The sequence below is a fragment of the Osmia lignaria genome, chromosome 16, assembly GCF_051020975.1.
Source record: "Osmia lignaria lignaria isolate PbOS001 chromosome 16, iyOsmLign1, whole genome shotgun sequence".
In the NCBI taxonomy this organism is placed as follows: Eukaryota; Metazoa; Arthropoda; class Insecta; order Hymenoptera; family Megachilidae; genus Osmia; species Osmia lignaria.
Genome location: NC_135047.1, coordinates 4,502,027 through 4,520,333, shown reverse-complemented (window position 1 = coordinate 4,520,333; position 18,307 = coordinate 4,502,027). Strand labels below are relative to the sequence as shown.

The following is an 18,307-nucleotide window of genomic DNA, read 5'->3' as shown; positions in this document are numbered from 1 at the left end:
GACAGGTTAGGGTAGCTCTCTCGTATGAATACAGAACATGCCCTCTCTTGAATTCGCTTCCTCGATAATACTTTTCGCCGCTGCTCTTCGAGTAATGTGTTCGCATCGTATATGGAACGTTCTTTTTAAGCTCCAAGAAAGGAAAATACCAGTTCCATTTCGATTTACCAAAGTACCAGTCCAAGTATAGTTTTCTTTTTATTCAATTTATGATCGAACTGTTAATTCAAGCGCACACATCTAAATTCATGTCATCTAAGTTCTCTTGATTTGTGAAAATCAAGGCTTTGAAAACTCTTTTCAGCCAACCGATAAAGGGTTAAAAATCAAGCAAGATTCAAACTATCCTCGAGTTTGTCCCCTTGTCGAGTTACGTTTTCCACAAACGACGACGTATTTTCCATAACACGGAGTCTGTGGATATTTTCTGTTCTCCACGGGGGTGAAAAGCACGGAAAATATTTATCTTGGGCGATGGGCGAAGGGCGAAACGATGGGAGGTCCTCTATAAATTTCGATCGGTCGAGCAAACTACGAGTGGGTGATAATTCCTTAGCCGCTTTCGTAAATTCCAACGAGCGGAGCTTGGGAATACATTCTATTCGTCGGGGTTGAATAAATGATGTGATTTGAAGAATTAATACGACCCGCTCGCGAATTCAACAAAACGCTGCTGTTGGCTATTGTTCGGTTAACGAAGCTTAAACAAATAAATCGTGCACGGAAAAATAAAATAAATTCCGTTCGTCGTTGCTGAAAACGTTCGCTAATTTCAATAAAATATGAAGTGTTCGTGTTCAGTTTAATTAATTTGATAGTAGAATGTTTAATACACATGTTTCGTTATTAATTTAAAAATATAGGTATATAATGGAACGTGATATACTACGTCGCCTTGTGATCTGTTATTCTAAGATATTCAACAAATTTCGACGAGCTGTGCAATAAATCTGAGAAGGGCGACAAATGGGTGTGCTATAGGAGCTTAAAGGGGTGTCGCTAAGCACGATCAGTCGAATTAATAACGACGTTGGAAAGTCAAATGGTTTTTTGTACAGAATATCGAGTGATTCGAAGAAAAAGGGGATACGAAATAATTTCTTTTTGTGCGCATTCGATAAAGGTTCGATCGCTTTCCAGTCTAACTTGCTATTTTCATTTGATTTATCGATGATTTATACGATTGATACATTGCGGTTTTCGTGATTTGTAGCATCTTCCAAGATATTCTTTTCTTCTTAATATTAATATATTAGTGAGAATTTATTTAGGACTGTAAATTTAAAACATTCAAATAATTAATATGATATTGTATCATACTTTCTATTGAATAAGTATTTCATCCCATGAATTTATGAACGAAAATCCTGATGCTTGTATAACGCCATAGTATATCCATTATATTATCCAAGGAAAACAAAACAAGTATTCCATATTTATAGCGATAATAACGAACATTTTCTCTTCAGTTTAATTATGGACTTCGATTTAAATGAACCTAGCTTTATGGATTAATTAAACAACACAAACAATAGTATGGAAATTACAAACACGATTAATAAAAGTCTATTATCAAATAAATAATAAATTACAGATTCGATATTTATTTTCGTGTTCTTGTTTCAGACAGTTAATAATTGTTACAGTGGTCTGTTATCTATTCTTCTCTGAAAAACCTTGATGCACTTTCAATGTTTATCTTTAAACGACGAATTTCCAATTAGAACCTATAACGAGGCTGTTTCTTGTTGATACACAGGTAATTTACATATTTCTCGATAAAGTTAGTTAGTTATTTATCGAGATATTGCGGCGTTTGATATTACGTGCCGTTCATATTACATGCACCTACCCTATAATACATCAGGTGCACCATGAAAGTGTAATTAGTGAAAGTTAAATACACCGGTGGTTTCGAAACTTTCTGAAGGCTTGAAGACGAACTTTAATTTAGTCATCCTCTTCAGTGTGATGACAATTTATTAACCCTTTGATATTTAGTGTCTTTCCAAATGTATCTCTTCTTGTTTACACTCTGTGAATATTCTGACGTATTTCTTTCATTTTTTAATGGTGTTGAAATTAATTAAAATAATAATTGTGTGAAATTATTTTCTAAATTTCAAACTCGGTTTCAAAGAATTGCCCACGACTGCTATACGATGGTCCACTACTACTATTAACTACGTAATTCAACATGGGTTGAACAATCCAGCTGATAGTTACTTTGCCTTATTCGGAAAACGAAACGATCGATCGAATCGGATCGGCAAATTCTGAATAATCTGGGAATGGTGCGATCCAGCTTGAATAGTTTCGCGCATCTCAAACAGTTCGTTGATCTCCTTAAATTCAATCGAGCGCAGTTTACTCGATTCGCTCGAAAATTATTCCATATGACCTGGATTATTCGGCAGCGAAGCAAACGTTCCGCTGTTAGTCGCGTGACTGGCGGAATTCGTTTTCGTTTCATGGGAAACGGGGACAGGTTGTCGTGGAGATTGCCAAAAATTTGGCTACTTACTTCAGGATATTGGAAAAGTCAACTTTCCAGGAAAATTAGGTCGTTTGATTATTCTACTTTAGACTTTAATACGTAGTAATTTTCGTGCCTGTCGAATTTAAACGCTCTATGCTAATTTCATTCTAAATTCTTTCATTATTTTTATTATTAATTTGTAATGTATATCCTGATACACTGCATTGAACATAAATATTTCTACTGCGACAGTCAACACGTTAAGATTCTAGAGCCGGGTTCAGGATTTAGAATCCGACTTACATTCAGAGCAAGCAGACAAATTAGTCGGCTAGCCACCGAGGAAATACTACTTCCTCTTGTTGGAACAATGCGTAACATTTCACATTTCAACGTGTACTTCATGGGAAACCGAGGACCGGTTAAGACCGCTCCAGGCAGGTTATTCTTAGTGGGTGAGTTGCGTTGTACAAACAATGCCGTGCCATTAGTACGACTCTAATTAGTAATTATAAACGATCCTCATCGATGACTATGAATTCTCGAAAAGCTATTGTGCTAAACAATTAATCACCCTTAATTAAGATCAGCTTTCAATATTAAAAATAATTAATTATATCATATAACTCCACGTTTCGTGATATTTGAAACAGAGGGTGATAAGTGAACTCGAGTCGAAGGTATTTGATTCTATTTGCAATTTCTGACAAAAGCATTTGATCGATAAACGGAACTCGGAAATACGCATCCTTCCTGTAAAGCTATGTAATATTCCATGTGTAAATATAACTTTCGACAGCTTCTAATGTTCTCCACCAATGTACATTTCATCACGAGAAGTTTCCACATTAATGTCTTTGTTTCTCGTCATCGTGCATCAATTAAAGGGCGTCGTCTAGGCTAAATTCTCCTTCTAACATTTCAAGCGAAAATGTCCTTAGCAAACAGTCGTGGTGGAAACTTTAACATCGTTTGCGTCTTCCTTGTTATTAACATGTTAACGTAAATAACGTTCCATAGTGATTACAATCATATTGTACGATTCTACCTTCGTCTAGTCACTAGACTCTAGTGTTACATGAAATATGGAAATATATTTTTCTTTGTGTTGAAAATGATCTGTAATTGATTGAACAGAAATTGGAGAACATTCTAATTCCTGTCGGTGATAAAATTGATTCATTGTTACAACGGCGTTGAACGAGTAAACAACGTTTGGCTCTTTGTAAACTAGTCCATGGCGCTTCACAATACCTGTAATTAGTGCACGTGGTATCACAATAGTGGCAATTACCTGTGCCGGTACAATAATGTAGCTTGATACTCGAGCGCAGTTGACAATTGCACCGGCAACGTATTTGTCTCTGATACTCGATCAATTTTTGCTACTAATCGAACTAGATGTCTCAATTTCAATACATTTCAATAATTTCGGAAAACTTGCCAAGAGAATACTATCTAATTCATATTGTAATTATATCAAGATGATCAAGATAACGTTATTTATTCGTCTAGATGCACCATAGCAAAGATTGAAAATCAGAACGTACGGTCAATCCCCGAAGGGGATTAGTTCATCAATGTTTCATGAGACGACCGTGTACCGTGTAATCCACTCTTTAAAATGGAAATCGGAAAAACCAGAATCAAGTCCACCTGTCTCGACCAACTGAATTTGCTGTTTTCCTCTTTCGAATACCACGAGACGCCGTTTCAGAATAATTTCGAGATAATTTATATATAAAATCCAAAATTAATGATCACTTAGTTTTCCTTCGTTGATCGATCAACTTGAATGCGAATCCATACTGATATCGTGTATGGAAAAAATGTAAACGAAAAAAACATGAACGGGAAATAAGCTCGATAAGAAGTATCGATGTGAATATGGGAATAAGTTTATCCGTGCAGCGGGGAAAAACGAGAACGGAGAAAATAAAACGGATATTCTTCCGTTTTATTCCGTGCCAAGAAGCAATTCCGAAATCAGAACATGAGATCCTTCGAAGAGCTTTCAAACAGCTCTCCTGACTGAAGAATATGTCATCTTCAGATATTTATTTTTCAAATTGTGTCAAAAATTTCGGAAGAGTAATTCTATCCTTTTGTGAATTTTAACATGTCAATAGTATCATGCTTCTATCAGAAGTAATATATGATAAAATAATATTCAAATATTTATATTTGCATTTTGTTATGGGTTAAAGTGAGCCAAATCTGTTTAGATATCCCACACAAGTTAACGATTACGACAGCGCAATGTGCGCTTATAATTCTAACCAATGTGCATTACATCGATCCTAATATTCCATCATTAAATAACAATCAGGGGAGGAAGATCCGTGATGATGCCATTCGTTATCGAATCGGCTCTTCGTTCCCTAATTAGCTGCACGTCGCTGTTTGACGCTTGACTTTCTACCATGCCAGTGATTGACACGGTTCTCCGTGTCAGAACATGATTGGGAGGATCATCGGTTCTCGTATTGGCACTTCGTTAAACGCGATGCTCGAACCAAATGAATGCTGTTCTGTTACGATTAAGTAGATATCGACACAAATACGCGATCGCATCGGATTTTCTCTTTTTCCATTTTCCGTCATCCATCGATGTAATGATATTTTGAAATTCGTGAAAAGCAGAGCCGGGGAAAATAGGTATTTCAAATACACAATTTTTATTATTCGTTGCACTTTATTCGATATCGAAGGATTTTCTGCTTACAAACTTTTATAATAAATAATTTATTACAGAAAATATTTATAGGCAATTTCGATGTAACACCAAAGACGCAGAATGCTATCACATAGTTACATATTTTAAGATAAAAAAAAAAGTTAAGTACACTACTGTTCACCGGAATAAAACATAAATTTATCCGGTAGGAATCCTTTTACGTCAGTGAATATTCACATAGAGGTTCTGGCGACGACAGCAGATGATGCTTCAGCATTTCCAACCACTTTACGACGAAATGGAACTACTTTATATGAAAATTTATAAATATCGCCAGAATGTCATTATTTTCCCCCGAATTATACGTGGTCCGGCAACGTATAAAAACAGAAACATAAGTGTTTCATTTTTGTTCGACGAAAAATACGTGTTCGAGCACGCTAATTTCGTCCACTTTATGAAAAGAAGTAGATTAAAAAAGGTGTTAAAAAAGCTGTGAAATGATAAAATAAAAACAATATGACAGGCTTGATGCAAGAGCGAGATGAAGCTTTATTAATTTCGTTAATTAAGAGCCATAATGAAACAATTAAATATGCAATGCAATTAAATTCGATCAAGTTGTATAGAATGTACAAACTCGTTTCAGTCAATTAACTTATTGATCAACGATATTGACAATGAAAACATATCTTTCGATTAATTTCATTACTGGAAATTGATGGTAATACGATAATTGTGCATCAAACGGTGTAACGAATAACACCGAAAAAACCAACAATGATAGAAGGGAGTATTTTTATAATATTACATATATTTCTCAAATTATTTTAATTTGACGCGTGTACTTCCGGATTAACATTCACTTCGACGACTCTGTCTATAATCAATACATTCTCCACGAGGTTTACTAGATATAATCTCGTCGATAAAGGGGGTTGTTGAACAGAAAGCAAAAAGAAAAGGGTGTCGTGAAAAAAATGGCTCGTGTAAAATAAGTAGAGGAGGGAAGGAAGTGGCACGTTACCAAGAAGGATGGAGGAAAACCGTTGTAAAGGGAGGAGGGAAAAGTTTACTAGCTTCTCGAATAAAAGACAAGGCCGAGTATCGTGGCTGACCGTAATTCCTTTGTGTTTACTATCCGTGATAACGGAATAGGACGCCTGTCCAGCGAAACACTGCATTCAGAAATCACGGAAGACATTGTCCACTTCCAGTCCATGCTCATTCCAGGCTGTTTGCAGTTCAACTGCCCACTCTTTTATAAGGAGTTTTACTTGCAACGCGTCGTTTCGACAATTATTCAAATGTGTAACGAAGGAAGAAAATTCTGTGAATCAAATAATTTCCAAAATAGCAAAAAGTGGTCTCTCTTTAAATTCAAGGTTCAGTACAAACAAAACATTAATAGAATTATCTTTTCCAACTTTTACTAATTAGTAGCAGTCCAAGAATTTATTAGAGAATTTTGTAACGTCTTAAAATTGCTGACTAAATGCCAAAAAATGGCAATATCGATCCGATAATCCATAAGAAATTGAAGAAACTTTCTCGACAGATCTTAGTGCTCTCATTTTTCTTCACTCTGTCACATCGTTCTTCGTTTTTCGCTTATTCCCCCATTTTTGCTGCCGCTTCGCTTCCTTGGAACACGTCATCGAGAAAACTTAACGAGGACAAATGAAGTGGAAAAGGATGCGCCGTGTTCCTGATTCCCGAATAAACTTTCCTTCATACCTCGTCTAACGTGTCATATAAATTTTCTCTTATCTTGCGAACTGTTCGCGGTTACGTTCTTAACAAAACATTTTTAACAAGTGAAATATTTTTCCAATTACTACATTCTGCATTAGTTTGATTGGTAAATGCCTGCTAGCCACTTGTTTATAATAAATCGTTGCATCCAGTGTGACAAACCAACGCGCGTTATATTGCAGAGTACTTTGATGCGCACGGATAATTAATGCGAATTCAATTAGACTTTGAGATCGCTTCGTAATTATTACGGGTCAATGGTGATCCAACATTCGTTCGAAGAAGAGAACAACCCTCTGCAGTTGCAGTCGTTGTTGGAACAGGAATTACGTTTGATTTCATCGTGCATGATGATGCACGTGGTTGCATCCATTGCACTTGACGAACGAAGTCGAATCGATTAGGATGAAGGAATTTGGATCTTAGAATTCGCTCTTCCGGACAAATTTCTCAAATTCTTCAAATTTGCAAGTCTCTTTTCGATTAAACGACAGAGTTCGATTTTCATCTACTTCAAAGGTTTAAAATTATTGCTCTATACTTTCATTGAATTAATAAATTATCATAAAATTTTTTCAAGTATTCCTGCGGGTCTACTTCGTTCTCGCAAAATTAACGATAACATAGCGTGTCTCCACCGTCTCGTATAAGAAAGTTGCTTTTCCAGAAAGCATAGGTGTTTTTCGAAAAAGCTAGCTACAGATAAAAAGCATCTGGGGAGAGGAAAATTCGATCTCGTGCAGCAGGAATATTCGTCCCGTGGCGTGTACGCTTATTATTCCGGCAGCTTTTTCGTCGGCTGAGCGTATGTGCATATTTTCCTCGTCGCCCAGAAAAAGCTACATACCTCATGGTAGCGTGCATCGTTCGCTGTTGAATTAGAGTACCGAGCCAACGAATTCTTTCTACTCTTTTTCAGCGAGAGAACGTCCATAATAGACGCAGCTAGAAGCATTGACTAACGAGGCCTGTTTCGCGGCCAGTGGCCAGAAGCCGGCCGTTGCATACGAATGCAACGATAAATGCAACGTGCTAACCACCTGTTTTCTAATGCATCAGTAATTGTCGCGGTGCCACGCAGCCACGCGTGCACAATTTACGAATCAAAATTCATTCGATCTATCAAGAAATTGAACGTCGAAATGGCATCATTCAAAATGTTAAGTACGGTAACAGGAAGCAAGTTCAAAATATCTAGGTAAAGAAAAGAAAGTTATATAATTTTTGGGTTGGGAAAATCGAAAACGAAAATCTAAATTAATTTGAGAGAAAATCTTTTTTATTGACAAGATAAAAACGCAATTTTATTCTGTACACGCGTGCATGTAAAATGCACAAATTACGTGAAAATGGAGAATAGAATTAACTTCCAGTTTATTTCATTCCATTTCGTTTCGTTTTCTTCGTTCAATGAAACGTGCTAATTAACCCCGATGTTTTTGTACGTGATATTTACATTTAAAATAAAAACGTCATATTTCATAGAGAATTATTTACATAACGATAAAAGCATATTTATAATGAACTTCAATGTTCAATGAGGTTTTCACATTCCACATTTACTATTTGCTCTTTATTTTTCTCGTGTGCTATTTTTGAGAAATTCTTTCCACGGTTTAAGCGACCTAATTTTAATTACTGAAGTAGTTGTGCCAAGTACCGTTATAATTAAAGTATAAAATTATGGAAGAAATGTTGCATGTGAAAACTGCAATGACATAGAAAATTCGGGTAATAAAGGGTTGATTCGAACAATTAATCTAAAAGGTACTGTCACAGGTAACAGTATCAGAGAATAATTAAAAATTCAATCAAGCCGCGATACCGCTGATTAAATTCAATACATGAGAATCTTATGTTAGTCTAGTGAATAATTAGCATAAGTGATTGTAATTAATCACGCTGTCGCGTGTCTTCGCGCAAAACTGACGGCAAGAAAGTGAACGATGGCGACTTAGTACGCCGATCTGAAACAGATACGCGAACTCCTTGCTGGCAAATGAAAAACGTGATTAATATTGCATTAACCTAACTGACGTTACGTCTTGATCCTTTAATCGCAGATATCACGCATCATTAATATGCAATTAGATTCATGCTATTATTTGCATTTATCATATGTTTCATTCCAGCATTTAACTTCCATTCCGTCTCGTTCAATTAGTATGAACATGCCAAGGTTGTCACGCACTCGTGCTAATTTCAGAAATTGTAATGCCGTTTAATTGATACAATGAAATGTATTAATTAGCGGAAATTAAATGAAGTGATATCTACGGTTTGTACGTATTTTAAAACGTGAAAATGGGATATAAATGAATACTATACACATGAATATATTCCAATCAACTCTTTATTCGAGAAGTATTTTACATTTATTAATTGATTTAATGCTGCAATTCAAAATGATTTCTGATAACGTCTTTTCTTCGCCAATTAACGAACTCCCATTCCGTGCGTCGTTCGCGTGCCAATTCAGCAGTAATCCCGTAGAATCAGGAAAAAACAGGAAACAGCCTAACGAACCTCCACTTTTCCTCGTGCGGCACCATAAACTCGCCGACAATGCGAGCGAGCAGCCGGTCGTTACTTCGCGACAATGTTACGCCGTTCCCAACGAGTGCCATTAAAAGTGTCCGCGGCTGAATCTGGACCAGTTCTCAACCTAGATAGGAAAGGAAAGGAAGAAAATAGGATCGGTAAAGGGGGATGATATCTTTGTCTCGATTTTCCGTGGCGCGAGCAGCCCGTCGCCAGCACAATAAGAATAAGTTTGCGTTACAAGCGGACGAGCAAGGTAGCTTTCCTCGTTACAGAGTATTGTACGCTCGATGCCGGGCACCGGTTCTTGGTCGAACGAAGGCTGGCGGTCGTTAAAGGCCGGGTAGTATCATTATTCTGGAATTTTTCGCGGAAATGCACCGGCTAGACGGTGTACGATATAACCAGAGGAGTCGTTAGTGGCCCGTGGCAAGATAGCGAGCTGTTTCTGAAAATTTCACGCTTCGTGTCCTGACTGGGATTACGAAATTGCCCCTCGATTCGTTCCTCTCACCATCCTGTTTCTTCGACCTCTTTTATGTAATTACTTTTCTCGAACAAAAAAAGGGATTGTTGAAGTAAAACTTAGGGCACATGCCTTCTGTCTCCAGTAGAACTTCGATTTTTTCCCTTCAGTGCCATTAGATGGATAGAATTTGGACTTGGAAACTTTTATCTCCGTCCTCTGAGTCTTCTTAGTACCGTTCTTTCGTAGGTACAGATATCAAGAACCCGTCCGAAAGGTCGGCGACACACGGTACTCAGATTCTAATCAAAAAATCAAAGAATCCAAGAATCCTTTCCATTCTATCGATTTGAAAATCTGGAAACTCGATAGATAACCGAAAGTTACCATCGGTACGATCGTCGAACAGAATACAGCCGATCATTATTCACTTGCCACCGCTTCAAACAATGGCTATTAAGCCGGTCCTTTCGTCCGAACTGACTGGCCATTAAGTACAGAAACGAGCTATCCGGAGTGAAAAGCCATCAACAGGACTTCCCGCGAGCCGTGGGTCGTGTCAATCGTACCGAAGCTTTTTGGGTCAATCGGCGGCATTAACGTGAACTTCCGACTCTACGGTGACCGCTTTGTTGTTTGCTCGTTAGTCCAACTAGCCGCAAATTGAGATCGTCTCTATTCCTCGCGTATCTATCGAGATTATTTCCTACATCGACATTTGATCGTGAAACAAACCTACCTGTTTCTCGAAGGCAAACTTCGGGGCAATTTTTGGGGATGGTTTGATACATTGAACTGTTGGTCTTTAATAAAGAAAAAAAAGCAGGAACAATACAATATATTTTTATTAAATGTTCCAATGGTAAATTGCTTGTAAACATCGTTTGTTTCCCAGAAAGAAATAAAATTGCTTTCGTTCAGATACTAAAAATACACTGTGATTTACACCGTAACGAGAAATGGTTTCCCCGGGACAAACGGTTTTATTAGAGATCGGAATGCGTTGTATCGTGAAAACAAACTCCTGAAAAATGTCCGCGAATATATTCAGAATAGGATATTCGACTCACCACAGGTGTAGATGATTTTTAAGTAAGTTCGGCTCTCTAGGCTGCATGGTTCGCCAAACGTCGAACTGTTCGCCACCACGGTGCAGCGTCGTTTCCCATGGCACATATTTATCACGATTTCCGTCGCGTGCGGTGCGATGCACGCTGTAATCAATTGAAATCGATTAGTTTAACACCTTCCATCGTTTGATCGACGATGTTTTTTTCTTCACTTCGTCAAAGATCGCACGGATCAGTCGTCGATTGAAAATCGAATGACGGATTAAAGAGTGATTGTGACTATTTTATCTCGCTTAATGGAAACGTCAACTTCATCAATCCGCGAGTAATAATCCTATATTTGACAACAGTTCTGCAGCGAGCGTATATCGGTATAAAGCATGCTTTTACGTCTCTTTTTATAACAAGTTGTTCTGGAATTTTTCATTTGAACAGAGATTTTCTATGATTTGAAATGTGTTAGGATATTGATCGAGAAGAATTTAACAGCAGATAGTTTCATAAAATAGAGAAAAATATTATCCTTGATTTCAATGTTTCGATGAATTTATAGTATGGATCATTCTAAGATAACCATTCTGTGATATCTTATGCACTCCCACTCTATGTTTACGAATTCATGCAGCTCACTGTACATCTTATCATGTTGAGGATTTGCGAACTACGCGAGGATATACAGCTAGGCTACATGTACATATACTACGGCAGGATATGTATATGCTTAACTGGTGAAGCGTGAGGATAATCTTATTACGAAGCATATATATATAAATAGAAGGAAGACAGATAATCTGTTGTTCTCGTGTAGAGCACCAGAAGCTCGTGAGCTACTTCCTTTTATGAAATAGAGAATTATTTTAAATGACAGTATTAATTTCTGTAAGTTATCCTCTAGTTTGCGAATACTAACTACCCATGAAATTTTTATTCAATTTTCATATATCAATATTCATTTACTCACTTTCTTCCTTCACATCGTGTGGTTGAGGACACTGATGAGATTCATATTCCGTTCTACCAAATGATGCACTAAAAATTGCAACCCTCTGTCCGGGATGGCAGGCAAGATTGATATGATCATTCTCGCACGCTACTTTGCTTCTGAATTCATCTGAAAAAAGTAAGAAATTCATAATAATTTCATTGTTCTTAACACATTATTGGAAAAATCAATTGATAATAAAAGTTAGATGTACCTCAATTAAGAAGAAATTGAAAATGAAGGTTACACCTTTTAAACTTTAGTTATTATCAATTATAAAGTAATAGTGCTTATCTATTTTATTTATGGCTGGTGACACAAATCCAAAATAGGAAATGTGTAGCATATTAAACTCGATATTGGAACGGTATTGGGAATAATTTTGACAAGAAGCTAATATCAACCTAATATCACGAAATATCGATTATTAGAGTAAACTTGGAAACAGATTGTTCTGGTAATAATATACCCCGTCAGTTGGAATGTTCTCTAACCAGACTATTCCAATGTATTATCAGCATGAAGCTCTCGAAGTATAGAGATATCACAATCCTTCAACGTAAACGCGACAGTCCCTGTGTCTTAGGTACAAGAATTTCTCGTTGACGATTGTGCTACTTGGGGGAATCAATTTATGGACGATTAATACTGGATAATCGGAATTCTATCCGCTACGAATATTATGCCAATGCTATTATAGATGGAAACTGGCGCGAAGTTAGGAACCTCTCGTGAATAGTTCTATAAAATTTATTGAATATTAATTGAGCTAAAATAGTGCTCTGTTAACTGTAGGAAATTTGACACAATTCGATGACATAACATTTTCATTGTAAGCAAAAATTTAAAATGCAGATGCTCTACATCGGTCTATAATCACGAAATTGTTAAACAGCTTCGTAACAAATGTTCTAAATTCGAAACAGGGAAATTGCTATAACGAATGATTATCATATGATAATATAAACTGTTCAGATAAATCTAACAATAACAGGTAATAAATAAGATAAATTGTAGCAATAACTTGGAGATGCGTGGTCGATATTTGGTACGGATCTCGATAAACTGTGCTACTGAATCATAAATAAAATTATTATCTTCGATGTCCAAGCTGTGCAGCGCTTTTCTGCATGCACAATTTCAGTACTTGTACATATTAAACGCTGTTGCGTGTTTCAAATATATTAGTACATTAGCTGAATAATAATGTTACATTCGTAACTTTTATTTTTCTTTAACAAAATTATTGCCAAGGGTTTCAAAAAGTATTTTCGTTATTAGACGATAAATAGGATGATCAAAATACAGAAGGATTCCAAAGTAAACTAGCCGAGCATGTAGCAAAGCGATTCATCAAGGATAGTAGTATCAATGGCTCGTGAAATTTCCCAGAAAGACGGGAACGATCCTCGCAAACTTCCTTATCGGGCAATCCTCCGGGCGAGACTCCGGTCTAAAGCATTAATTGGCAAGGAGGTCTCGAAAAAAGGGGCGCAAAAGGTGTAGGTATAGAAGTAATTGTCTCGGCACCGAGCATGCTCGACCACTCGAAACGACAATGGACCAGCTTGGAAACTTTTTCCACGTCTCTTCGATCGACCCACATTCGATGGAATCTTGAGTTCTGTGTATGGTGTGAACTACAGTAGAATTCTAATCATTAGTTCTAAATATACTATATTTGGAACTAATTATATACCTTCCAAAATAGTAAGTTTTCTAATCTCTCATATAATTCCATTCATTGCACAAAATGTGCAGCTGTCAAAGTGTTAATAATTTAGAAAGATCGTCAGTCAATCTACATGAAAGCATGATAAAAGGGAGTCGGAGACATACAGATAGCACGGTAATTCAAACGCAATGAATTAACGAGACAAATACACATTACACGTGTCACGTTGGCTGCCAAAACCAGCCGACACCTCACGTGTCGACCGCAAATCTATTCGACGACACACGTGCCACTTATTGCGGCATCGCGTCATTAGCTGAACGTGCATCACTTGACTAATTCATTTTTCTTCGTAATCCAGGGAACGATGTTACGTTGTTTCAACGCGTGCACTGAATAATTGTTTAGTAATTGATGAGGCTCAGCTTCGGCTACCGAATCGATTTTCATTTAGAAGCGATAAACACTCTCATTTAACGTTTCGAATGTGGAACATGTGGAGAATTTAAATAATGATATTGAAGGATTTTATTCAATTTAATTGAAACACGAGGATATTTAATCTTCTGAATCAATAAAATTTAGGAATACAAATCAAAAATAGAAGGGTGTTAATTAAGTGAGTATTTTACGTCCTTTTATTTTTAACAACGCGCTTAGATGAAATCAAGTCGAATGAAAGTACGTCTAGGAAAACGAAAAGAGATGTTCGTCGAGGGGTAAAACTAGTAGGGGGTCTATTAGATAAACGTAATCGATATCGAAGTTAAATCTTCCTTTCAACGGCAGAGCAATGTTCCATCGGCATTTCTCGACGTTTCTCCTTACACCTCTCCAATTGATCGTCCAGCGGAATAGATTTAAATCGCTAACCCGGAATATCTCACGCAAGGAAAGCAATAAAGCTGAACTTAATGGAATCGCGCGTAACTGATAACATTCGTCGAGAACGATGCGCGTGATGCAATATTCACGAAGAAATTGGAGTGTTTCAATCATTCCCGTCGCAGAGGGTGTTCGATCCGTCCGTTCGAACGTTGCGGAACCGGCTATTTTATATTGGAACGAGCGTTCACTGTTTTAATGGATTTTCTGTATAACTTGTTGCCCTCGTCTCTCCCTGCTTTCCACAGGAAAACGTGACCGTACATACGGTGGGCTATAAAAAAAAATATAGAAAACGTATGATTGTACACGTGTAGAATACGGTGCTTGGTATATATCGAAGTCAGAGAAGTGACCTCACAAAATCAATAATGACAAGCTGTCAGTGAACCGAACAGCGTGGTCGGGTCGAAAAAGAAAAAATGAATTTTGTTAAAAGAGAGGAGAGAAAAATATTGTTCTTTCTGAAATCTGAAAAAAGAATTGAAATTTGAAATATCTGATGAATTTTCTGTTTTCAACTAAACTTTGAATATCGTTGAGTAAGTTGTATAATTTTAATACTATTTATATCATCAACGGGCAATGAATAGTTCTACGCGGTTGCCAGTTTTTCGAATGGTGAATAATTAACTAAATCGTCGGATGATTAAACCTAATGACAATTATTCAGAGTCCAGCTGGCGGTGGGTGCGAAAATACTTGTCTGTTCGAGGTCGTTTATTTAATTAAACGGTGATTCAGGATGTTCAGCATGGGGTGACATTAATCTGGCAAAAGTAATTTGCACGTTTACGACGCGCAACGTGGATTTTCATCCCTCTACGTGTTCCTACCGTCGATCCGGTTAAAATCAACTTCCGGAAAGGAGATCTCGATCGATTTAACTAAGCCACATTCAACTGTCCCATTATTTGATTAATCGATCGTTCCTTTTTTCGACTTTTATCTGTCTCGATGTGACGAATCAAATGATTAACTTTTGCCCCCTGTGGCTGGGGGGTTTAGAATACAGCCTCGGTATCCCCTGCCTGTCGTAAGAGGCGACTAATAGGGGGATGCGAAACGCATCTCAGCTTTCCCGAAGCGGGAAAAATATATGAAATGGAATGATTAACTTTTGTCTTTTCTATTTCGACGTCATCGTTGTTTTTATACTTCTCATCGACGTCAGATTAAATTCAATTATCCTTGAAATAAACACGACAAGGGACTGTTGTGTATCATCGGACAGCTAGTGGACGAGCCTTTTAAATGAAACTCGAGCGGAAATTCCAATTTCGCTAAGCAGCCACTTCCTCGCAAATTAAAATTCCATCCAGTGAAATCCGTTAACAGGTGATGCAACGAAATTCGTTTTATCTTCACGACTTGTGAATTTTTCTGATTGTTAAAAAAATTGACACATTGATCCAGCAGGTCATTTATTTTTTCATTTATTTAGTTGGATCTTCTTCATTTTCTGATTATTTTGCTAAATTAAATTCATAGCAAGCTGAAATTTTCCACGATAGTCTGTTGATGCTAGCAAACAATAAGAGACTCGATTCACCAGAATTTTGAAAGTCAAAAGGTAGCTTCGAATAAAGGAACCAAGAGGAAAGCGAGCAGATGATAAAACAGTGGGGCATGTTTATTGCATGGCAAGTAAAATATGTATATTAACCGTAGGAACCCCGGCGTACGGATCTGTGCATCTACAATACGGCCGTGACAACCTGTTGCCGTAACAAGCTCGAAGTAATTTTTGCCGGAGGGCGTAGTAATTCTTTCCGTTCCGTGTTTTACGCTCGTGCTCTCTCGCCTATGCACTCGACCTATACCCACCTTGTTTACCGCGCCAACCCATTGCACCTAGATCATCCTCTATTTTAGAGCACACGTTGCCATGGTAACTTGGGATCCTGATTAAAATATAGGATGATATATAGATACAGGGATCATGATCATAATTTTGTACCTATGAAAATAATGATTTAATGCATTCTAAATAAGTGCAACTAATGCAAGTGCAGTGTTCGAAAATAATTTCTGTAGCAATTCTAAATTACCCGATTCATGACTGTAAGATCGAAACGACAGACTGTCAAAAAGCCTTTCATTTTACGTTACAGTCAATTAGTACGTTTTTCAAGAAATGATCGAACGACGTTCATCAACTGATCCACGTAGGACAAGAATTTTTCTCGTTTCGTCGTCGCATTTACGGTAACGCGAGCAAAGAATCTTCCTCGAGCTACATCCATAGCTCGGCCAGTCTCTGAACTGGGCTAATGTTCGACATCCCCGTAAAAAGGCATCGATAAGTGCTGCAAGGAAAAACGAGCTCGTCTCGGAGTGAGATCTCGAGCTATGCTTGTGTGTGCACCTTGCACAATGCACTTTGACCGTCTCTACTACTCCTCTTTCCTGTTACATTTGATAGAAGTTCAGTTGTATTTTTTATTACTTAATTTCCCGTGAATTCTTCCCCGGCGACAGAATTGCAAATTAGAAATGAAACAGAGAAATTTACTCAAATTTCAGAATAATAATATAAAAGTAACATGTAGTATCTACCCTGAAAAGATACCCAGGCAAAATGGGATAAAAAAATTGAATTACGTGTACCTCGAAAAACATGAAACATATTTTTAAATTCAAAATGTGAGATGTGTTTCGGAATAATGAAATAGAACAAAGGAGAACTGAAATAGAATGTCAAAAGCGGCGAACAACGCGTAGGTATTCTTCCGGCTATCCTACATTTTTCCATTTTATAAAAACATTTTACAATCCATCGTTTGAATGTGGTTTCATGAAAACGTATCAAGGGATTTTCGAATAAAGAACTATTGATTGAAAGAGTTGTAAAAGTGTTAAGTGAAAGAATAATTACTTACAAGGACGGCATTTGTAGGCGACCTCGATGTACTTCGGAAGTCCAGGACACGGATCGCCTTCAAAGGTCTTTGGACTGGTGTTGAACTTGCATTGCCTCTTCTTGTGACATTGCTCCACTACCGTCTGTAACAGTGAGTACTAACACGTCATTCAGAAGATCCGCTCACTTTACGATGAGATTCAATGTTATTTAATTAAAATATTTAAGGAAATGATTAATTAAATTTATGCAATTTTCGAAGGATATTGCATGTGTATATTAGAAGCAAAATTATGTATTTCGATGTAATTAGATTCTAGCACATCAGGTAAACATGTTTATACTAAAATGCATAATTGGCTACCATATTATTACACGATGCTCAGGGAAGCATTAAATGTTTCTTTGACAAACATACGTGTTTCCATACGTACGTTTCAGTGTAATGTCCATTAACTCAATGACAAATTGGCTCTACGCGAGGAATGTGTTAATTTTCCTGCTACTAAAATTTCATTGCGTCCGTCTAAAAGCACCATCCCCTGTTTTTATTAGAAATAGTCACATCAGAGAAACAAACCCATAGTAGCGTGATTCGATATCACAGTTCCTCGTTCAATGGTTTAAAGTTTCAAAGTTCGTTTGTTAGTAAGCGAAAAACTGTATTACAAGGTATCGACGTCAAACGTGTCAGTAAATAGAAGTACGCCTGTCTTTTTCGTAGTTAATTCGCTTTCGAAACAGCATGTCATTCGAAGATACGAAGAAAAGAAGAACACGGGGTAGAAAGTGGGCTAACAATGGGATCGTATTGCATCGTGAACAAGAAGGGAGACACAATTTAGTCTCATACTACCCAAGTGTTACACTCACTTATTAATGAAACTTTGCCAGCTTGTAGAGCTCGGCGAGCT

The 18,307-nt window shown here is 37.2% G+C and overlaps 1 protein-coding gene across 16 annotated transcripts in view; it reads right to left on the bottom strand.

Annotated features, from left to right (window-relative positions):
- The window catches only part of LOC117600737 (uncharacterized), a 225,489-nt gene that overhangs the window by 26,020 nt on the left and 181,162 nt on the right, over positions 1-18,307 (bottom strand). For 14 of the 16 annotated variants that reach the window (XM_034316548.2, XM_034316551.2, XM_076692859.1 and 11 more), the window contains 3 exons: positions 17,413-17,551; positions 11,950-12,099; positions 10,989-11,132 (listed from right to left, as the gene is read on the bottom strand). In XM_034316548.2, coding sequence (XP_034172439.1) covers positions 10,989-11,132; positions 11,950-12,099; positions 17,413-17,551 — 433 coding nt within the window. The remainder of the gene's footprint in view (positions 1-10,988; positions 11,133-11,949; positions 12,100-17,412; positions 17,552-18,307) is intronic. The other 2 variants (XM_034316545.2, XM_034316547.2) reach the window with 1 other exon arrangement.